The following is a 22,586-nucleotide window of genomic DNA, read 5'->3' on the forward strand; positions in this document are numbered from 1 at the left end:
AGCCGATCTGTTTAACTCCTGCTTCGCATCAGTTTTCGCCCATGACACCCCCCCCCCCCCCCCCTCCCTTCCCCTTCATCTGGAAGCGCTACCAATGCACCCGTTTCTCCTGATATGTCGGAATTAACGCTCACGGCTCGCGAAGTCCAATCCGTCCTCGAAGCTCTTGATGTCACGAAAGCCATCCGAGTGCACAGAGAATTACAGGCCCACCTCGTTACCGTTACTGGTATCCAAAGTCTTGGAGCGATGTATATTTAACACTTCAAAGATAGACTGTGTGAGGTGGTAAGAGATTGTCAACATGAATTCATTATAGGGAAATCATACACCTCCAACCTGTTGAAATTTTGGACCTCGTGGGCTCCCCACTAGACGACGAAAAACAGGTAGACATGATCTATATGGATATGTCTAAGGCCTTCGTTAAGGTGAACCACGGCTGCCTGCTGCAAAAGTTTCACGAGTTCGGATTTGGAGGGATCTCCTTGCAGTGGTTTAGCTCTTACCTGATGGGTCGCTACCAACGTGTAACCGTGCTGGGTGAAACCTCTGATACTTTGCCTGTCGTCGGCTTCGGAATATCTCGGGGCTCCATTTTAGGACCGATGTTATTTCTATGTAAATAACTTGCCCGATTCGGTCCTGACGAGCCATGTTGCCATGTTTGCCGATGACACAAAAAATATATAAACAAATTAAGTTTCGGGAAGATGCTGCGCACCTACAAGCTGACTTGCTTCCTGGCTAGTTGACAGCCACCACACTTACAGCTGGCTGGAATTTTTATTTCTTAAAAGTCTTGCTCGCTGGCAGTGAAGAGCGTGTATTTTTTTCCCAGGAACGGTAATAGTAACCAAGATTGACGAAGGGCCGGAGACTCAGCTAGTGTTTAGCGCAACATACGATTAATTTTCTCTAAAAGTGTCGTTGGGTACTCCTTTTTCTATTTATCATGACTTCGATAAAATTGTGCAAATATATGAAAACACGCAAAATGTACATACCTTGTGATATCAGTGTTGTTTTCGTTAATTTTTCTGACTATTTCATGCCCAAAAGCAGGTTCCTGCATCTCTTCCATTGACTGAGTAGGGTAGGGTAGGGTAACATGTAATGCGGTTCCTAGTCTCTACCCATAATTCAATTCAGGTAAATTTAGTTAACAAACATGGCGGATGGTTCGGGCAGCTGCCGTTTGTCGACAGAGAACGTTAACGATCATTCCGCAGACAACAGCGAGGTAATGTAGCTATCATGCCATCCATAAGCTAGGCCTGGAGTTCAGAACGGATTATTTTAATAGCGTTACAAGTCTATTTCTGACTGGCAGCAATAAGTTAACTCCCAGTGTAGTGCGAATCATGAACTGAAACATGACGCATCCTTCTGGTCAACTTTTGCAGATCACATTGTACAGAGACAATCGGCCTCTACTTAAGATAGAATGTGGCATAACTCTGGGACTGCTGAAGCTTATCTATTCCTCAGATGGTAGTTATAATGGAGTGCTACTCGGTGTTAAACCACGACTGTCGACCGGCTCAGTGCCTTGTGTAGTGACTTTCGACAGCACCCAACTCACTCATCCTGCTTATGACTTAATTGTGCAAGGTAAGTTTCCTAAAAAAATTTCTCTTGTCAATTCTTGCAAGGCATTTAAGGTATGAATAAATATTATCGGACACTCTTTACCTCTTCGGCTCTATTGAAGCTCACGATGGAGAAACAGCCGATTTATTCTTCCTCTAAAATATAAATAGAGTAGTCTTTATATTGCCAGAAGATAATTGCATAGAAAGCGTCACATTTCCCACAAAAGTTACTCACAGAGGCTCGATTGGATTGATCAATTATCGGACATGCAAATATATTATCGGACATGTGATACAACTATTGTTTGGTGCAGGGTAAGGGTCAGTATGACATGTAAGCCTACGTATAATGTCCCGGGACATAACCATGTGTAATGTGCTAAGGCTTACATGAAGTTCTGGCCAGGATGAGCGTCAGTAGTGACCCTCCATTCCTTACTGCCTCCATGGCAGCAACCATGTTTTCTTCCGTCCGAGTTTTTATTTTTTTTGTTGGCATTTTGACCCTAAGGATGTGAACGATTATTTTACTTGGATATGTGGAAATCCTGAACAAAATTCCCGCCAGACACATTGCATACGCAAATCCTGTTTCGGTATGGAAGCTGGCCGTCCGATAATAGATCGCAGATGTATACAGGCAAAAACACCTTTAACCAGCGGTTGAACACAGGAAACAGCCCCAATGGACTCATGGGAAAGAAAATGGAGGACAAGGTTGCAATCGGCAAGTTTTCAGGGCAATCTCTGCATTTTTGCGCCCGTTATTGAAATTTTTTTGTTTGTTTGTCGATGGAAATTTGTTGGAAAAATCAAGCGCCATGATCGCTGAAGGTAAGAGAACTAATTTTATTTTATATTTCCGCGGATTTACGACAGACAACTTGGTACACGAGGCGATTACATGCGATCTAGTCAAAATGTTAGTATTTTATAACCTTTTTTTATTATTTTCGTGAGAAAACAAAGTTTTTCCGTTTTTGTCCGATAATGTGTGGCGTCCGATAAAGTATATTTATACCTTATGTACTGCTGGGGTTACACCTTTGTATTAATAAGTACGATAATCGTTATTGTTATCTTGGCTTTTCAATCACATCAATTCACGAAGTTCCAAAATTGATTGAAAGCAACAAAGAAAAATCTTTGCTAATGAAAATAGGCAAGAAAAGTAAAGTTTAAAAAAAATACAAAGAAGAGAATATATTTATGTCAAAACTCACAACATTTTAGTGAACATGCCAGTGATGTCTGGTTGCCTTGGCAATGCCACATGTCATGAAAAACATTTTTCTTGTCAAAATGTGTCTGGAAAAAAATGAACATTCACTGAAACCCTTGGCCTCCGAAAATAAGAGCCGCTAAGGATATTTCCAGAAATGTTAAAGTGCCTAAGAAGCAAAAATCGTTTTTGTGTAGTTATAAAAAATTTGCACTTTGAAATGTATGATTCCGAAGTTTTAGAGTGCTGGTGTAAGAATTGCAGATTTTACGAACGCTCAAAGATGGGCTATTTGGCTCTCAAAAATGGTCAGAGGACTGGGTCAAGTTCTATGCTGAATTCCAAGTTGTGATGTCATATTGGTGCCAAAAGTTTGTTTACTCTCATTCCGTTCTTGCTGCCAAAGAGGACTGTAGAAAGGGAAAAGCATGTCTAGTGATTCTGAAATGAGCAGCTTCTCTGACACATCAAGCAGCAACGATGAAGAAATGTTCTTTCTTCTCTTCTGCCATGTTGAATTGCAATTCTTGGCACCAACATGATGTCAGCGGGTATTGTCTCAAGGCGTTTTGGCTGTGCAATTCGAACACCGTTTTTGAAGGCAAAATAGCCCAACTGTGAGCGCTCACAAAATCGGCAATTTTTCCCCCAGCAATCTCAAACTTTGAAATCGCGTGTTTGAAAGGGTAAATTTTATAACTACGTAACTAAAAACAATTAAATTCACTTCATTAAAACTTTAAGAAATGGTGGTCCCTTGTATGCCCGAGGGTAAAAAAAACCCTGTATTTCAAGATGTGATTGCCATGGTAGCATCAAATTTGATGCAGGCTCCATGACATGTTATTTTGAAATGTCTCCAGGCAAATTTCAGGAAAAGTTACAAAGTGTTTATTATCTTGGATCCTACAAGGGGTAACTTCATCATTTCCTCTGAGCCTTCTAATTAAAGAGCTGTGTCAAAAAGGTGATTCAGCAGAACAGAATTTTCATAAAATATTTCACACTTGACTTGTTTTGACAGGTACCTCAGGTGTAGTAGATAATCAGAGTACAACAAGGAGAGAGGAACAGACTCGTGAAAATCCTCAAAGGTCACACATAGCTACAGAAGGAGACATAACATCTCGTAACAGAGATCACACTGAGGAGTCTTCACACACTCAAGTGTTTACAGCAAGCACACAAAGACAACATGAGGAAATATCAGATGAACCTAGCACACCAGGCTCATCTTCTAGTGATACTCCTGAGGACAACAGCCAAGATTTCCAGTCATTGCTTGTATCTAGGCCTACCAGTGAGTCTGACAGATCAGGCCTGGAGCAGTTTAGCCATGAACACCATCTGCCTTCCCAACCCCAAGTGAATTCTTCTTCAGAAGACTTCCTTTACATGAATTGTGACAGAAATGAATTGCCAGATTCCACTGTTCAGGAATTTGATGTGGAAGGCTTTGGGCCTAGTTCAGAAACAGATATGACAAGAGAGGTTGATGAGCCAGATTTCAAACCTGATGAAATTCAATTTAACCCAGAAGAGTTTAATTTTGATATAGGTAAGTGCTCACTAGGAATATGTTAATCCAACAGAACCGTAAAACCCTGGAATACTATCTGCAATCTTACCTCTCCTGACAAATTCTCCAGTCTAACTATTTTTAAGAATTTTCTATGTGCTACCTGTACCACCTTCGACATAGACATGCCTTGAACCTGGTTCCTCTCCCATGACTACTCATGCCACCGTTCGTAATCTTCATGTTTTTTTTATTAGTGTTCTCATTGATAATTTTTACTTGATTTTTGTCAGGTTGGGGTTGCTCCTCGCTTGGGTATCATGTCCTGTTTGCGCTAACCCTTTTGGTCTTTCTTTCCAAATTTCTTTCTTTTTTTCTTTTTGTTGTTTATTAATTAATTAATTGACCAGTAAAGCTGAGAGAACAATCCCAGAACTCTCTCAATGACAACCTAGGTGAAAGTTTGATAGTACCAAAGTACCAAAGTGATGGAAAACTGCAAAGGGAGTTATAAACAAGGCCATTTTAGTGTGATTAACACTAGGGTGACTAAAGGCCAAGTAATATGGGCAACATTTTTTTTTAACTTGTCGCGCAACAATGTTGCATTGCAAGTTGCAATTGTTTGTTGCCCGTATTACTAGCTCTGCGCGCAACAAATTTTCGTGATGCAAAAAGTAGAAAGAGTGTCTTCTTTCTCAACATGAAAATTTGTTGCGCACGTGGAGGTGGTAATACAGGCAACAAACAATCACAATTTGCAATGCAACATTGTTGTGCGGCAAGTTGCAAGAAAATGTTGCCCGTATTACTTGGCCTTAAATAGTACGCTTGAAAATTAAGTTTGCATCTCTTTGAGTTACCAAATGCTCTTTTGCAGGCTCAGTCATTCCATTTAAATCTGACAAAGGCACTCGTTGGCCTTGTGATCGCTGCGGGAAAGACTTTTGCAGCTCCAGTCATCTCAAACGCCACTGGATTCTCCACACTGATTTCAAGCCTTACAAGTGTAAAGTGTGCAGCAAATGTTTTCCATTTCATTGGGATTTGAAAAAGCACATGACAAGACATACTGGTAACAAGCCGTTTAAGTGTGACGTCTGCCCCAAGTCATTCAATTCCCAGGAGGAACGAAGAAATCACAATTGGCTTCACACAGGTTGGTTATCTTTGTCAAGTGAGAGACTGGAAGTATTATGGTTAATGGTACATGTAAAATGTTATTATATCTCTGTCAGCAAAATTTTTAAGGGGAATTTATTCAAATGAATGCAATTTGGAGCTCTTACTGAGTGGTGAGATGAGGTGCCACCATTTAAAAGTACTTATAATAGCTGCTATCAATCAATTTATCACTCAGTACACCTTGGAATATATTCACAATGCTCTCCTAAATTATTTTATAAGTATTGCTTCAATGTATAGTTCCAGAAAATATCCATACTTCCCCCACGGAAGGTTTTTTATTTTGTATCCGTCCTCCACCTAGGAAATTCCAGGTTAGCTTCTAAAATTTTGACTTTTAAGACCCCCCTCTCCCTATTATTTATTTATTTTTATTTATTTTTTCACACCACAAATACAATGTGAACAAAAGAAAAAAAACAATAGAAAAAAATAGAATGTAACAATGGGGAGGAGACCTAAAGGAAACTATGAAGCTCATATTAATTAGGTCTCCTCAGTTAACGTTATTATTTTACAAGATGAAATCAAAAAAGAAGATAAGAACACGACGATGGATACAATTACAATGTCAAACAGAAGGATATAATTATTACGAAAAGAAAAGCTACCAGAAAATGAAAACTACTAATAGTTATTATAGAAAAACGCCTTAAGTGCTTTCTTAAAGGAGAAAATTCCCTAGGAATTTCTGATGGTCTTCCATGAGGTGGGTATAGATTTTTTCTGGAACTGCACACAATACTCCATTGTTGGAAGAACATATGACTGACAGTAGTTCGTTATTAAGAAACAATAGTTACGATCTTCATTCAAATTAAAAAAAGGATTGTAACTACTGTCCAGTTTTGTCTCATACCTGGGACTTTGTAACCTGCTATCTGAAACATATTCAGCTGATCAGGGCATTAATTTCATTGTTTCATATATACTAATTAGATTATTGTGGACAGGTGATTAAATATACATGTGTTGTGTTTCAATTTTATTGTTGGTTCAATTATTATTTTTCCCTTGTTTTTCTGTATGGTAATGGGTATAAAACAAAGGCAAGTAAAAATTATAGCGGCTCGATTACCAGCCACTGTCAGGGAAATGAGCCCAAACTCTCGGGGAGGAAAGCTGGACCCAAGAGAGCGCCAGAAATCGAGCCTAGGCATAAAATAAATCTCAACACATACACTGCAAATAATGAAGAAGCATTCTCAAGTCGAATAACTCGGAAAAAGAATTTTCGGAGGCCCCCAACTGGAATCAAACCCATGACCTTCCTGATACCGGTTGGACGCTCTAACCACTGAACTATGGGAGACTCATGGTGAGCGAGGCCATATACTAGGTTCTTATGGGTGACACATGTCCTGCTATACTGCAAGGCTCAAATATGTCCAAATGATAAATGTGGTTAAATGATAAATGGAATGGCGACTTGGATAAAGTGAAAATAATGAACACTACAAGACATGGAGTATGCGCCCACTTAAATAGAATATGGAATAACATGGAAATATTTTGTAGTGAATCTGGGAACTTTTCTCTGGGGGAATGACACTCAAAATGTATGACAGGGAAAATGACAACTGGCTATTTTTTTTTTATCCAAAAGGAAAGAAAGAATATGAGTGTCAAGTATGCCATCATGAATTTTCGTCGCATGGTAACTTGAAGATTCATATGAGAAAACACACAGGTGAGTAATTTTACTGTGGCATACTCTCACATGCACCCAGCAGACTTAGTTTCATTCACTTCAAGGTGGGGATTGGTGGACGTTGATCCAGGAAAACCTGTTTCTCATTCCACTGGGATTGTAGGGTAACAGAGCTGTATTAGATTTAAATTTTTTTAAAAGATAATTTTGAAGCCAGTTAAAACATTGGAAGAGAAGAGGGATTTCAGAAAGGACAAAAAGTAACCTGTACCTAAGGACTAGGGCTATTTGTGCATGAATTTAATGGATTTTCTTTGATCTACATCCACCATAACTCAGCTTGAAATGAAAGGCGATTGAGTACATTGAGCATGTGTGAGAGAATTCTGCAATAACTAACGTCATTGTATTGAACTCTAGCGAGTGTTTTTGACTGCAAAATCATCAAATAGTTCTTGCACCTCCATCTGTCCCTTTTTTCTTATTCATTATCAGCATCTGGACCAACTAACCCCACCCAAAATCTTACTGCCCAAATATAAACCTGTGAAATTTCTTCTCAATGACTTCCTAATGCAATGGTTAAACAAAATCAGGGATCTTTGATGTACTACTTTTCACCCCTCTCCTCCCCCCCCCCCCCCCCACCATCCCTCCAATCCTGCTCCTTTCCCCCTTTCTTATGTAACAGGTGCATTCTGGGCAAGTCACAATAATTGGTTAAATGGTTTTGTTTCTCATTTGTTGACAAAGTGGCATGAATTTTGCTAGCCTATCACAGAGCACCAAAGCAAACACGAATTATGTTCGACATTCATTTGAAAACCGCTCTAAGAAGGCAACCAATAAATTATTATAAGTTTGGAAAAAAGTGCTTTAACCTTTTAACCCCTAATATCAAAGAACAAAATTAATTCCCCAATCTTGTTCCCATACTTTTCTTATGAAAGTACTGGGGAGTAGTTATTAAAATATCAAGAAAATTCACCCTGGGTGATCATATCCCTTATTCTCATGACCTCAGGGGTTGAATAAGCATTGATATTACAAGGAGAAATTCAATGCTGATCACTGTTAGGGCTTAAAGGGTTAACCAGATTATTACTGGTTTTGAGATTGTTTCAAAAAACAAATTGAAATACACAGAAATGTAAAACTAAGTCGTTTGGAATCCGCGGCAGTAGATTATCAGTGTTTTGGTCTCGGTATCCAAAGATTCAGAATTTGTAATTCATGGTGGTTCATGCATAATCGTCTCCTTGTACTGTAAAAAAAAAAAAAAAATTATTAAAGTCTATATGACAGAATTTTTTTCATTTGCTTGATCAAATCTTTATGTTTTTCTCGTATGAAAATCGAAAAAGAAATTCCTTATCAGTTTTTGTTCCTCACGCTTGAGGGGTATAAAAGTGTCAAATTTCACTTCCGGTTGGGTACAATACCGCGCAAGATGGGAGACTGGGATAGTAGGGCTGTGACGTCAATACAGGAACGCCAGTCTTGCCATTTCTCTATTCCTCAGTTGTTTTTCATGTGCAGAGGAAGAAAACTGTGTGGATCGAAAATATGAATGGGATTGTTGAATACTCAGAATGAAAAAAAAATTCTGTCATGTACACTGTACACATTAATAAACTTTCAATAAACCAAGTGTTCTTATCTTTTTTTTGTGGATCACTCTACTAACAGGCGAGAAGCCATATAAGTGTGACTACTGTCCCAAGTCGTTTTACATGTTGGGTCACTACCAATACCACATACGCCGCCACACGGGAGAGAAACCTTACAAGTGTGATATCTGTGGCAAAGCATTCAGTTACTCCAACAACTTGAATGAGCACAAGAACATTCACACGGGGGAGAGACCGTACAGGTTAGTACTGGAGCTAATGCAATTTCTTTGAGCGTTTACACCAGGATAGACAACAGAAGGGATGGCGCAGTGATGAGTGCACTCGCCTCCCACCTGTGTGGTTCGGGTTCTATTCCCGCACTACTCGGCGTCATATGTGGGTTGAGTTTGTTGTTGGCTTTCTGCGTCCTTGGTCTGAGAGGTTTTTCTCTGGGTGCTCTGGTTTTCCTCTCTCGTCAAAAATCAGCATTTCCAAATTCCAATTCAATCTGGTTTATTGTCAAGCACTTTATCAAGAGCCTCTGGCTCGGGAGATTGCGCAAGCACTCCCCGTGTTATTGACATTAAATAACTTACTTTACTTTTCTTTTTAAGTTATTACGAGTTACAGTTAAATATTTTCTTTCACTGGCCTGCGATTAAGTGTTTCACTTCTAAATTTCAGTGATCAATGACAGAAATTCTCTTAATCAGAAGCTTAAAACTGAATTTGATGTTGACGCTAGTTCAGGATGGGGTTAACCGTGCCTTGAACAACTCTACCCCGGTCGCTTCAGGCTGTAAAAACTGGGGGATAAACGCTGGTACTCTTTCGGTCGTTCAGGTCAAAATGCAGACGGCCGACCGCATTCTGTGTATAGGGCGCTCTTCGTTTGTCAGAACGGGCAGTCCTCAAAGGGAACGCACCATTTTAAAGGGTTGCTCAGTATCCCAGCTCTCCGAATTCCCTCAAAAAAGAATGTGTCACTTTGAAAAACTTGTGAAGCCAGCCCTTCAAAATGGCGCACGCTGTTTAAAAGCTTTTGATCTGGTTTGTCACTCCTTTCAAATGAAAAATATTGCAAGGCCACAGGTAGCCCAAGCGTAGGCTGCATTTTGTCCCGCTATCCCGAAAATCAATCCATGACTGATTAGACTAAGACACTTTTTGTTCTTTCATTGACGCTCTCGCCACTGCATTCTTTCTTACTATTTTCAGTTGTTCCTCGTGCGAGAAGAAATTCACTCACCGCTCCACTTTTAAACAGCACGTGCTCATGCATCAAGGGAACAAACCCTACAAATGCCATGTGTGTTCCAAGTCGTTTGTTCAAAGCTCCAACTATCAAAGGCATATTACGACGCACAAAAAAAAGGAAGAAAGAGTTCAGAAATGCGACTTGTGTGGCAAGGAGCTGCTGTCTAGACGGGGTGTCCAGAGACATCGTCTGCGCTGCGTGAAGAAGACAGTCGAGCTGGCGAACTCGAGCGAAGTAACGGCGCCTAAGAACTCTCGGCTTAAGCGAGGGGAGTATCGCTGCGAGAACTGCCCCAAGGTTTTCGCCTACAATCGGAGATTAGAGGCGCATGTTAGGAAGAAACATTCTACGGCGACCGAAGACAGTGTAGTGAATCCAAGTGGTGTAACCACGGTCGAACAAGAGAAAGCTAGTGGTCATGAATTAACGTCGCGGAACAGTAAACGAGGGGAGTTCCGTTGCGAGCAATGTCCGAAGATCTTCGTCTACAGCCGAAGATTGGCGGCACATGTTAAGCAGAAACATTCGCCGTCCACCGAAGACAGTCGGCCAAAGGCGAGGCTTCATCCTAAGCGCCCTCCTGGAGTTCAGTGTTCAGCGTGCGGCAGATGGTTTGGTTACACAAAACGACTCCGAGAGCATCAAGTGAGGGTTCATCAGCGGGGTGTACCTCAAAGGAGCACCACCACAACAGGTACGGTTTGCATGTGTTAAAAACAAATTTCTCCAATCACACATTTTTCTTTCTCTCCTTCCTTTGTATCAGTCGAAACTATAACGACATTGAACTTATTAGTCTAAAACAAAAAAAACCTCTCACACCGCACAACCTACCGCCTTAAAAAAACGTGCCATTTATACCGGTCTTTTGGTATTCGCAGCTTAACCTGCTTATGTAATTCAGTATATTAAAGTACAAGAGATTACGTATTATTGAGCTTTAGCACCATTAAATCCTGTCCAACAACGCAAAGTTTCTTAGTCCCGCTAGTAAGAGAACAGTTCCATTCTAACCAAAATAACGGTTTCAAAAGCGAAATACTCGCCCGCAAGTGAGTAAAAAAGATTTCACGTAACTATAAGTTCGTATTTATTTACAAGATTCGCCACGACAAATAAAATACAAATAATGATTGCAAGCAAAAAGAATTGACCAAATCAGCAGACATTGCTGGCAGGGAGTCAGGGACTTGGCACAGAGAAAATTCTTCAGTTACTGACAGAGCGGGAGGATGGGATGGGTAGTTGTCTTGAGATGCTGATAAAGAGCAAGAGAACACTACGAGAAAGATGATGAAACTCTCTTCTTCACCACACTACTAAACGATTTTAAAATTTACTCGGTACTCGCATTAAATCAGTGTCAGGGCTACGACTTTTCAATTCTAGTTTGCGTGGTTTAGATAACCGCTTGTCACATCAATCTTGTTTCTTGGGTCCTCTTATCTACTGTTAAGCAAAGAAGGAGCGAGAGTTCACTGATTTTAAATTTAAAAGTCGTACTTGCACTCAGTCTCTCAGACTGGACTTGGTGGTTAGAACATCCAGAAGGTCAGGGGTTCGACCACCCTTTACCTGGCGACAGAATATACTGGGAAATGTGATTTTCTTTTTTCACTCTTTGAAATCAGTCCCACAGACAAGCGCTTCTCTTGTACCAAGGTCAGTTGATTCAGACAACAACGATCCTCACGAAGCTAGGGACTTGACGGGAGGTGCGGAAGATACGGTCCCGCGGGTCATTCATCCCGGGAGTTTACCAGCTAAGTCTCAACTCGCCAGTGGGGGCACAGCGAACAGATATCTACATCTAGATGAAAGAAACAAGCGGGAAGCCGGGGAGACTGGGTTCGAGGCCCTTTCTGCGCTCAGTCGGCTCTCTGCTAAGATTGCAGCGGACGGAAGTGTCTCAGTCCAGTCCCTTGCGGACGGAGGACCGAGAATTGTGTCAGTTATGAACGGTTTCATTCAGAAACCCAAATCCTCTTAATGTTAAGGCTCTGCATGTACGTTTAAAATTTGGGTACATTTGAGGTCCTCGGCCAAACAACAATGTAAAAATGACCAAATTCAAGGTTTTGTGGAAAACGTGAACATCTCAAATCTCTTTCGTAACTCGAACGCCACGCCCACCAATTTGGTTCTTGGGTAGTTCTCCGTTTTGTACAATTTGAGTGAGTAGACATAACTGCGAAGTAGCACAAATGAAATGAAGTCATATTTTCAAGTGGCGTTTTTCGTTTCCGTTGCTTAAGTTCGCTATTAGAGAGGTTAAGCACGACGTTGACGGCAAACGGCAAACGTGAGATTCGCGTTTATGTTTTCTTGAAAATGTGAGTATGAGATGAAAATAGTACAAGATAATTCTGGCCTTTAATTCTAACGCAAAAACACTCAATTTTGCTGAGAAACTGAAAAAGAGCGAGCGGCAAATGAAGGATAAACATGGTCACGTGGTCATTTCTGCCGTTTGCCGTTTGCCGTAAACGTGGTGCTTAACCTCTCTATTGAACAATTATTCCACGAGCGCGCGTTGGATATGAGATGATAGATAGCCAACGAGGCGCGTAGCGCCGAGTTGGCTATAATCATCTCATATCCAACAAGCGCAAGTGGAATAATTGTTTTATTAAAAACAATCAAGAAATACTGCTAGATCTTACTGATTTTGCTGTGAAAGAACAACCAGCAGACAATTTAATGGTCGCCATTTCTTGGCCATGGTATAATGACTCATATACCATAGCCGCTAAGCCAATTAAATTCCTCGAATTGCATTATACGATGATCCAGTTTTTAATAATAGCACTAATACAACGAGAAGAAGAAAGTAATAAAATAAGCAAATCAATACTGAAACTAATGTAAGAAATAAATACGAATTCAACAGCGTGTTTGTTAATATACTAGATAGCTGTATTGTAGAAAGAGGGCTCATGATCAAGCTAATGGAGTTACGGACAGAAGGTAGTGTGTGGTACTGGTACGGTTTTTAAACCAGTAGATCATTGATTTAAGGACGGTGGCTCGTTTTGCTACTGCGCATACATTCTGCGCATTGTCCGGGAAACTCGGGTTTCTTAAGATTGGTGTCTACTTAAACAAAGATATTTTGTACGGTTGGTGACTATGCAGGAAAAACAAATCTGAGCTAGGGTTCTTGGTATTTGAAAAGACAATTAGGAGTAACCACGCATTTTTTAGAGATAATTAAGCTTCAATTTGGAGAAAAATGCCATACGTTGTTTTGTATTTCCAAACTTTTTTAATTATTTCTGAAAGATGCCTGGTTACCCTCAATTTTGTTGTTGGATTCCAATAACCCTTGCTAAGATCTGCTTTTCCAGCATAGTCAAAAAAAGCACAAAATAATTCTGTATTAGGAGGAAACGTCGTTAATAGTTTAAGTCGACCCAGATGACAGTTCTACCCAAACTTTAATTAATGTATAGTCCCTACGCAAAAATGGCTGATATTTTAATACTCTTTTGTCTGCATTCAAATTAGCCTCACTAGCCTCGTTCACGGTGAAATATTCTTTTGATTTTTGAACTCAAGAACGAGGTTAGTGAGGCTAATTTGAATGCAAACAAAAGAATATTAAAATGTCAGCCAGTTTTGTATAGTGTCTATAAGACATGCAAGGATGAATCTATGAAGAATTAAGGAAGCAGTAAAGAGTAAACATATGTTGTTGTTGACAATGATTGTTGCTGCTGCTGTTGTTGTTTGTGGGTTTTGTTGACCATGATTGTTGTTGTTGTTGACCTTGATTTTGTTGTTTTGTTGTTTTTGTTGACCTTGATAGTAATTGTTGTCTGAAGGTATGGAGTTTGTTGTCGACCACGATTGTTGTTGTTTTGTGCCGCTGTTTTTTTTTTTTTTGTTGTTCATTTCATACTTCTTTCAGCTTCGATCATTTCGTCGGAGAATGAAACTCACATAAGAATGGTTAATCGGAATGGATGTAGTGGCGATGTCATGTAAACATCATTGGCACACAACAAGAACATTAAAACAAAACAATTCAAATGTTGTCTCCTGTGTTCACAGATCGTTTGGTGGCCATATTTGCGGCTGTTTTAGCTGAAACGTTAAGTCACCGAAAGTGTTAATAATCCGAATTTACGAGCTGTTGTCGGCTTTACGAAAATGCTAGCTGACCTTACTTCGCATTTTTTGGCGAGATGTTTGTCTCTCCGAAACAAAACGAATTAGTTTTCCAGGATTAAGTTTTGAATTAGTTTTAAAGGAATTAGTTTTGAGCGGAGAAAACTTTAGATTTTCTTTAAAACTAAATCCGAATTTTCTAAGGTGATTAAAGTGGCACTATCACGGAGATTTTGCTGTATGTTCGCCAAAACTGCTCAAATATTTGACAAGGAACCCCTTCTTTAACGTGAAATCGCTCTTTGAGCACCGGGCGCAAAATTGAAATGATTTCTCCGAGCAAGAATAAACTATAGTCAGCTTTTAGCAATTTCTCCAAAACTCAAAGAGGAACTGAATAAATAACCAATTTTTTCAAGTTGCAATCCATTTCCATCCTAGCCATCTGAAAACAAAAATGATTGATATAGTTTCTGGGCCCTAGTAGGGTAATTTTTAACAAAATCGAACCATTATTTTGATGTTCCCATCGATACAAATATGTTTTTTCGCCATTCAAAGTGACGCTAAAAATAGGTGACACTGCCCTTTTAAAGCCGTCCCAACAGAAATCCACCGAAATGAAGCTTTGCGTGCCTCTGAAACATCCCCTTTGTAGTAAGATATCAGTAATTCCTGCCTCCCTGATAATCCTGTACTGTGTGTCATATGCTTTCCAGGATTCAGAAACAACCATGAGAAGTAACTAATATTAAATAATTAAGAAACCATCCTTCAAATTTCTGAGCACCAATATCTTAAATCATATTGGCCTGGAGTTTGTTGATCACTACAGTTCGCATCAATCTCTCGGTGTGAGTGGCTTGGTTCCAAAGATCCCAATAAAGATGCATTAGTAAATTGCATTAAAATGCAGTTTACTAAGCATAGTATTACTTTTTAAAAAGGCATAGTATTGCTTTTAAAAAAGTAATACTAAAACCTGACTGGTGAGCTGTTGTTCAGTACTAAAGCAATGATCTTGTTTCCCTAAGGAATGAAGGGTATTTTTCTTTTGCCGAATACAGACTTCCATAGCTCCGAATTCTTTCCTAGTTATGGCATCCTCACCCCGACCCAGTTTATTTTCAAAAAGACAAGAAGAAAAGTTTGATACTCGAATCAAATATGAAGTACACGTAAGTTCCTGGTCAAACGAATCATAAGTGTTCAACTTAAAACGGGAAAGGTGGAAGCTTTAGCGTTGACGTAGGTCGGCCTTTAAATTTTTGGAAGAAATTAATCGCCTGGATTAGTACCTCAGTATTTATGTGATTATTTTATAAGGAATTGTGATTTACATAGCTACAACGTAGAAACAGATATAACTCATTTGTTGAGTGTGGAAAGTGAAATATTCACTTGAGGGAATCGTGCCTCGTCCCACTCGATACCACACTTATTTCAGTGTGCCTCTGTGAACCAATAAGGGAGTTGAAGCCAAATAAATCGAACGAAGCTCCAGATGACAAATAAAAATTTTTCAGAAGCAAGTAAGCTCTTGACTGATTTGAATATTAAAAAAGCTCTTAGGCGAATTGTTGGTAGAATTGTTTCCAGAAATTATACCAGAAATATCTTATATGTAAGCTTAAACTACAGTAGCAAATGCATTTTTCATTCTATAAATTGAAGTGTGTATTGACTGTAGCAAACAAATAATTCTTATACAGTAACAGCCTTTGTATCTTTTGCCGCGGTCATCGTGGTCGAATATTTATATATCAGTATAATAAAACAATTTTAAAAATATGTTTCTGTTTACGTCACTGTGGTGTTCTGTTCGGCAGCGACTAGAAATGATCGTCTTTTTTCTTCTTCTTTTTTTCTTTTTTCTTTTCTTTCCATTTCAAATTTTTCGGACTCCGTAAAAACGTAAAACCGATTGTGTTCTATGTGAGTGTGTTCTGTGAATGAGGTTTTTCAACGTAATTCTTTCGGATATATCAACATCTTGGCGGAATGAAGAAATAATGCAATCTCTTCCAAGCTGTATGTGATGTCGGGCTGTCATCACACACGCACTTTCGAGCTGGAAGATATTCGAGTGTTTCCAACACAGCCAAAATGTTGATTGTAGTCCTTTAGCGTCACAAACTTCAAGGGCCTTTCTGACGAAGCGTACACTTTACTACCCCTCCATGACAGCAAATTTTGACAAGCACCCAGATTTTGTGTACCACGTGACTAGCCGAAGCCTGGGTTCGTTCTTAAGGTATTCCTGGAGGCTAAATCGAATGTCTCCGATCATGACCGTTTTTTAACATATACAAGATAACTTAAAACGGGACATGTACGCCAAATTTCAGAGATCAGGACTGAAGCGTTTGCGAGTAATAAGCAAGGGACGTTTGGTTTCTACGGGGCCTTTCGCGGGGAAAACACGGACTGCCTACTGCGAAAATCCTTGAATACCCTGGGAACGAACGACTGTGAAGTCGTGCAAGACAGCATTCATTGCATTGCGTATGATGTTAGCCTTTGCGAGATCTAGAGATTTGAACACGCAATAGAATATGTCAGAAATTACACCTACGGATATACAAATCCCGTCAAAGTTAATCTACCTTAAAAACATGAATGATCTTTTGTCGACATCATAGTCTGAGAGAGCAGACGTCTTTGAAGATATAATCTTGATGATTTTCGCAAACATCATGGCCTTTCCGGTTCTTGTTGCGTTTGCTCTCGCAGGCTAACAACATCAAGGCTAAATTAGTCATGTACTTGCTTCTCGTTTCCTAGCCACTCAAAAACTAAAAACAAAAATATAATCTGAAACACGAAGTCATACTTCACAATATCATCTCTTTCGTCATCGCAAACAACAAGAAACGTAAACAACGTTTGTTGATGGTTTTAAACTTAAACGCAAGATAGCTTCCATGCGCAAATAGAAAAAACCTTTTTATTCGAGGTAGGGGAGGTTCACTCATAAACTGAAGGAGAGAGAAAAAAAACTATGAGTCGATGATATTATCGATACTGCCAGCTATTAAAGTAATATTCACATTATGCGGTATTGAGCGGGAGGCATCACCTTCTCAGAGAATCTCAAAGAGTGTGCTTGGAGATTTTTTTTGAAGATACGTGTTGATGAGTTTCAGATATCTGCGGTTAAGGTGTTCCACTTATTTTTGTCCAATTTCTTTTAAATGAGTCTCACATCAGCGAAGTAATCGTTGCTAGAAAAGCGTATGTGTTGAGAACGTATGTTTATTAGATATCCCAGGAAAAGCAGTATTGATATTTTTAGGTAATTTTAGATACGAGAGAGGCTGGAAAAACATTTGAATCTTATCAGAAGTGGAGCAACATATTCCAGTCGGTACCCTTTGTAGTAAATCAGGCGTTGAGCTAGCTTTTGCAATGAGGTTAGACTACCTTATCTAAATAATTTTACGACGCTTAACCTCAAGCACAGATGCTATAATAAGGTAAGGATCAGAGATCGATAGATATTTAGAACAGGACTTAAAGGATTACGATATCTGAGCTTTTTGCTTGCTGGAATTACTCCAATTCTACTAACCCATTAAGCAGATGAGATCGATATGATTATCTCACGAAAGGTTGTAATCGATCAAAACGACAAGATAGTTCACAAAAATCTATCTTTTCCAAGGTATATAACATTCTGAAGCTGGATCATAAGCTTTGAATGGTAGGATTGTTTTACAGTATAAGAGAACATGTTTCTGAGATGTAGTTTGGTTTCTCCAAAGTAAGGGTTGTTTTGATTTTTTTATTTTAAATCTAATAGCCAATCTAGACGATATGCAGTTGAGAGTTGAATATCCGCTCAAGATTATGAAGAAACCTATTTGCATAAAAAGGGCTAGTGTCAGATATGTGATATTGAATTTGAGTTTTGAATTGGAGCCCAAAATAGCGCTCCTAATTATAAGTCACAAAATTGTTTCTTGATAAAGCACACCAGTACCTTCATTTTAAAGTTATTTCTGCGAAACATTTGTCGTAGGAGTTCCCTTCCACTTCTGTTACCCTTTAAAGTTTGTAAATTTGGTTCCTCTTTGCCGCACTGCCGAGCAGCAGGGAGAATGGGTCTAGTAAGCGACTGACGTCATCTTAGGACCTTGGCGGGAACCCAGAGTCTTGGAGAGTATAAGCGGGAAAGATAAAGTAAAACAAGGTATACTCGCCGATTGACTGTAGAACACTGTGAGTTACAGAGAAAAACAAGAAACGGGGACTGTTTTCTATATTTTATCTTTTCTTGGAGAAATTAAGCCGAAACTGAAAAGAACCCGCTTTGTTGGGACTGTTTTGAAAGCGCTACTGAAGCGTCATAAATCGCATGGCGTACTAATTCAAGAGAGTGATTCACTAGACTTTATTAAGTTCGCGGCCAAATCAGCATGTGGATGAACAGCTGGAAAGCATACTATTGTGTTAAATGTGATGAGCAATCTTCTATTCTATGTGCATTCTGTGGACTATCTATCTATTTATCTATCTTACTTTTCACTTTTCTGTATGTCCTGTGTGTGTATTTGCGATGTTTGTACGGCGCTGTTTATCTAAATCACTTTTTAGCTGCATGAAATGTATGCTCAATTTACTATAATTTTTATTATTGCTGTTGTTGTTGTTGTTGTTGTTGTTGTTGTTTTTGTTGTTATAACATTGAAGTCGTCTACATTACTGATACATTTCCGACACTTCCCCCTGTAACCTATCTTTGCGGCGTTATCCGTTTTTCTACCAATATCCAAACTTAGGAGTGTAACTTCAGCTGAACTTATCCTGTTATGCATTCTTATCACCCGGCATGTCACCTGAGTCCAGCCTTGGTGCATGTTATAAACAAAACGAAAGCTAACGGCAGAAACATTTCTGAATAAACTTTGTCCCTTTGAATAGTTATATGCTATTACTATTTTGCAATTGAATTGTGTGGCTTTAGAAGTTGTAACAGGAAGAAAAAGTGAAACAGAAGCTTGGATCGACCCCCGGGATCGACAAAGGCCTCTATAACTGACATATAAAGGTGGCAAGAATCTTTCGCGACTTTATGAAGCCACGACGGCAACGCTAACGAAAACGTCAAATATATGTTCACGTTACTTGTATTACTTCGCGATTATTGGGGGAGTAATTCGTTCAACTTGTACAATGTAGCCAATTCACAAGCACAACAGGTGGGAATCGCGTTCAAGTCGAGACAGATAATTAATGAAAAATTTACGTTCATGTGTTCAAGTTCTCTACATAACCTTGAATTTGGTCATTTCACGTTGTTGTTTTGCCGAGGACGACCAAGAAATGTACCAAAATTTATAACGCACGTACAGGGCCAATAATATGTTTTTTCTCATTAAATTCTATCGTAGTTGTAGTCGCTTCTTAAACTTCGAATCCTAATCAACACTATGTATGATCCACGTCCCAAACTGCGCTGAGGTGATCCGAGAATTCCAAACAGCTACATCGATTTTTTTTTTCGCAGAAGTAACTAGGGCAATAAGTAGATTTTTATTTAACCAAAAACAAAGGTCTGGGGGTCACCTTGTTAACGAAGTAAAGGGGATCAAAATATGCTCTCGTTGGAGACTAAAACTGACGAGAGTGCAAATATCCTACATCCGAACATATGATTTTAACAACAAAATCAAAAGAAGAAAGAACAAAATAAACATAACTCGTTAACTGACACAAATATTCCCCTTTCATGCATTCTCAGCTACTACAAGAGGCCCCACCTCCCTATTTGTTATTTTATTTTATTTTCATTTTACAACGGACTTGGTTACATGTCTACGTGCACCGGTTATAATAACACTTTTTCAATATCTTTCCTTGCAGCATTTAAAAACATAACGATAATCGTTTAGATCCCATTAGATCTGTCATATTAATTTTCTAATGCTAGTTTTTCATTTCCGGGCTGGTTAAAAATTAAGAACAATATAAACAAGCCACAATAGTTCACAGTGATCATCGCTTTTCTTATCAATAGGAGAAAGTATGCGATGATGAATTTGAGTTGGAGACGAGAGAAACTAATATGTAAACTGAAAGCACAATAGCCTTTGATTAGCAACTGACGTTGTCGCGAGTGTAAATAAATTTTTACTGGGACATTATTTTCGGTTGAATTTTAAAAACAAAAGAAGGAAGAACAAAGACTTTTATTGCTCATTAATCAATGACAAATATTTCAACAGCATTTTACCAGATAAGCTTAAGGTGGCTTCAAAAGATCCGAACTCCATTTTTACTATAAAGGATTGATATTAAGTACGTGCGTTAAAAAATTAAAACAAAGCAAAAAAAAGATAAAAACGTTTTCATTTTCCTTTGTAAGTTTCGAACTTGTCATAAATAGCAATGATGGTTTCGGTACACATTAGATTTGACAAACATTTCATTTTGTTGTGAAGAAAATTGAAAAACGTATTTAGGCCCTGGAGCTGCAGGTTTGAACATCTTAGAAATATAAAGCAACCGTTTACCCGAGTCTAGCAGTATAACTAAGTGACAATTTTACTAGGTTAGGAATCGATTTTAACTCACAATTCTCCGTTGCGTGCTGAGAAATTTTATGACGTGGTATCTTGTTCATTACCATATTTGAAGTTGTAAAAAAGTGAATTGTGGACATCTGGTTGAACAAAATCATTCGGGACATCTCGTCGATTTAAGCAGTCGCACTCGCAGTGACCTAACTCGTTTATGCCGTTTCTTTTCAGTGAAAACTGAAGCTTCCATGAAATTGAGGTTGAAGACTTCCCAGAAGAAAATGCCTATTCTACACTGACGCGCAGCTAAGCAAACGTGATGAACAAATATACAGGTTGTTGATGCGCAAATTCACTACTGGAAGACATGGTTTACGTTGCCAGCGATAGGAAAGTTTGGCCCGAGCCTTTCCCAGAATGGAATAAAGCCATTCAAGACTGGGATTGGATGTGGTTCGCTCATATCTATGGCTTTGGAAGCCTGTTTGCCCTCGTAACGCTTTACGCGTTTTTTTGTCTCTGTCGCTTTCGAAAGATCGTCTTCGCGAAACAGAAGGTCCATTTCCAAGTTATGAATCTTGGCTTGATGGTTGCAGGAGTCGGGCGATCACTGGGGCTTTTCTGGGATCCTTATTTCTCGCGCCGTTCTTCCTCCGTGGCTCAAAACTTGGTCGTTTTGATCTCTTGGGGGGTGTCTACAGCTTGCATCACCTCGGCATTCAGCATAATGCTTCTGATTTTCTTGGAAACAACCAAAACCAAGCTGGGCCCTCCGAAAATGCGGAATCTGCCGTTCTTGGTATCGATAACTTTAACCAACATCATCTACATGGTCATGTCAGATCTGGTGGTGTGGTTTTACCCAGAGGCTAAACTGATGATTTTTATATGCCACATTGCTTTCGCCATATGGGGATTAGCCATTTCCGTAGGCTATTTTGTGGCAGGTTTCAGAATGTGGCGAAATCTCAAGTCGACGCTGCAACCTTGCGCCGGCGCCGATCGGCGTTTTATTCGAGATGTGACGAAACTGAAGCGTCTGTTTCGTTTCATGAGCGCGGCCTCTGTTTTCGGTGTGTGTAATTTCTCCGTGTCTCTGTACATCAGCGTTGGTGAATTTGGAGTGTTTGCAGAAAGGCGCTATGCTAAACACTGGCCATGGTTCGCAATACACACAACTATGAGGATGTTGGAGCTTTTATTGACTGTTTTGGTGTTTCGTATCGCCGTAGACAACCCAAAAGATTGCTCTCAGCGGATATCCACGCCCGTGGGAAAAACAACAACTGAATTAACGGTTGAGTCACACACAGCGTCGTGTAAACCCAAACAACTGCAATCAGCGGGGATCCACGCCCATGAAGAAAACAACAACTGAATTTTAAAACAGTTTTAGTTAGAAAAGGCGCCGTGAAGAATACAAAAGACTGCAAACAGCGGGGATCCACGGCCGAGAGGAGAACAACAGCTGAGTCACAGACCGTGCCGTGGACAAGCAACATAACACCTGAATCAGCTGCTGAGTCACAAACAGGACTGTAGAATTTAGTGGACATTTTGGCGACTTGAGTCAAAATTGAATGACTGTTTGACAAAAATTAAACGTTCAGTATTTAAACAGTTCATTTACTTTTCCCTTGCGTAGGCACTAATATCACTTATTTGACGCGTGTATATTTATCATCAGCTGGTTTAAGACAAATTTTTCGCACTTTAAGGACTCGATCTTCTCTTAGTCTCTCTATGTGTAAAACAAAACAAAACAAAAAGGCGAACTACATTTGTCAGTAAAATCTCATCCAAATGGGATAAAAATAGGAAATAGTGATTTTCTCAAGTGGAGTGGCGATGGTCGTTTACTAGTGTTTGCGCAAGCTTTAATTGAAGCTAAAAATAAATATGAGAAAATTAA

General features: G+C 39.4%; 2 protein-coding genes across 4 annotated transcripts; both read left to right on the forward strand.

The window, feature by feature from the left end:
* Positions 1–1,151: 1,151 nt before the first annotated feature.
* On the forward strand, positions 1,152–12,045 carry LOC146488426 (uncharacterized). Its single transcript, XM_085117620.1, has 8 exons — positions 1,152–1,243; positions 1,407–1,614; positions 3,842–4,375; positions 5,217–5,495; positions 7,128–7,211; positions 8,862–9,045; positions 10,004–10,737; positions 11,675–12,045. Exons 1-8 carry the CDS (start codon positions 1,172–1,174, stop codon positions 12,031–12,033), a joined length of 2,454 nt encoding a protein of 817 aa, XP_084973746.1. The 5' UTR covers positions 1,152–1,171; the 3' UTR covers positions 12,034–12,045.
* A 6,068-nt stretch (positions 12,046–18,113) lies between these two features.
* LOC146488427 (uncharacterized) lies at positions 18,114–22,586 on the forward strand. Of its 3 annotated transcripts, none has more exons than XM_085117652.1 (3): positions 18,114–18,345; positions 20,906–20,984; positions 21,021–22,586. In XM_085117652.1, exon 3 carries the CDS (start codon positions 21,042–21,044, stop codon positions 22,050–22,052), a length of 1,011 nt encoding a protein of 336 aa, XP_084973778.1. In that variant the 5' UTR covers positions 18,114–18,345; positions 20,906–20,984; positions 21,021–21,041; the 3' UTR covers positions 22,053–22,586. The 3 variants fall into 3 exon arrangements, with proteins under 3 accessions (XP_084973778.1, XP_084973782.1, XP_084973787.1); XM_085117656.1 differs by lacking the exon at positions 18,114–18,345 and adding an exon at positions 18,367–20,632; XM_085117661.1 differs by lacking the exon at positions 18,114–18,345 and adding an exon at positions 20,689–20,706 and having other exon boundaries at positions 20,906–22,586.

Source organism: Pavona decussata, unplaced genomic scaffold, assembly GCF_977016875.1.
Source record: "Pavona decussata unplaced genomic scaffold, jaPavDecu1.1 SCAFFOLD_9, whole genome shotgun sequence".
NCBI lineage: Eukaryota > Metazoa > Cnidaria > Anthozoa > Scleractinia > Agariciidae > Pavona > Pavona decussata.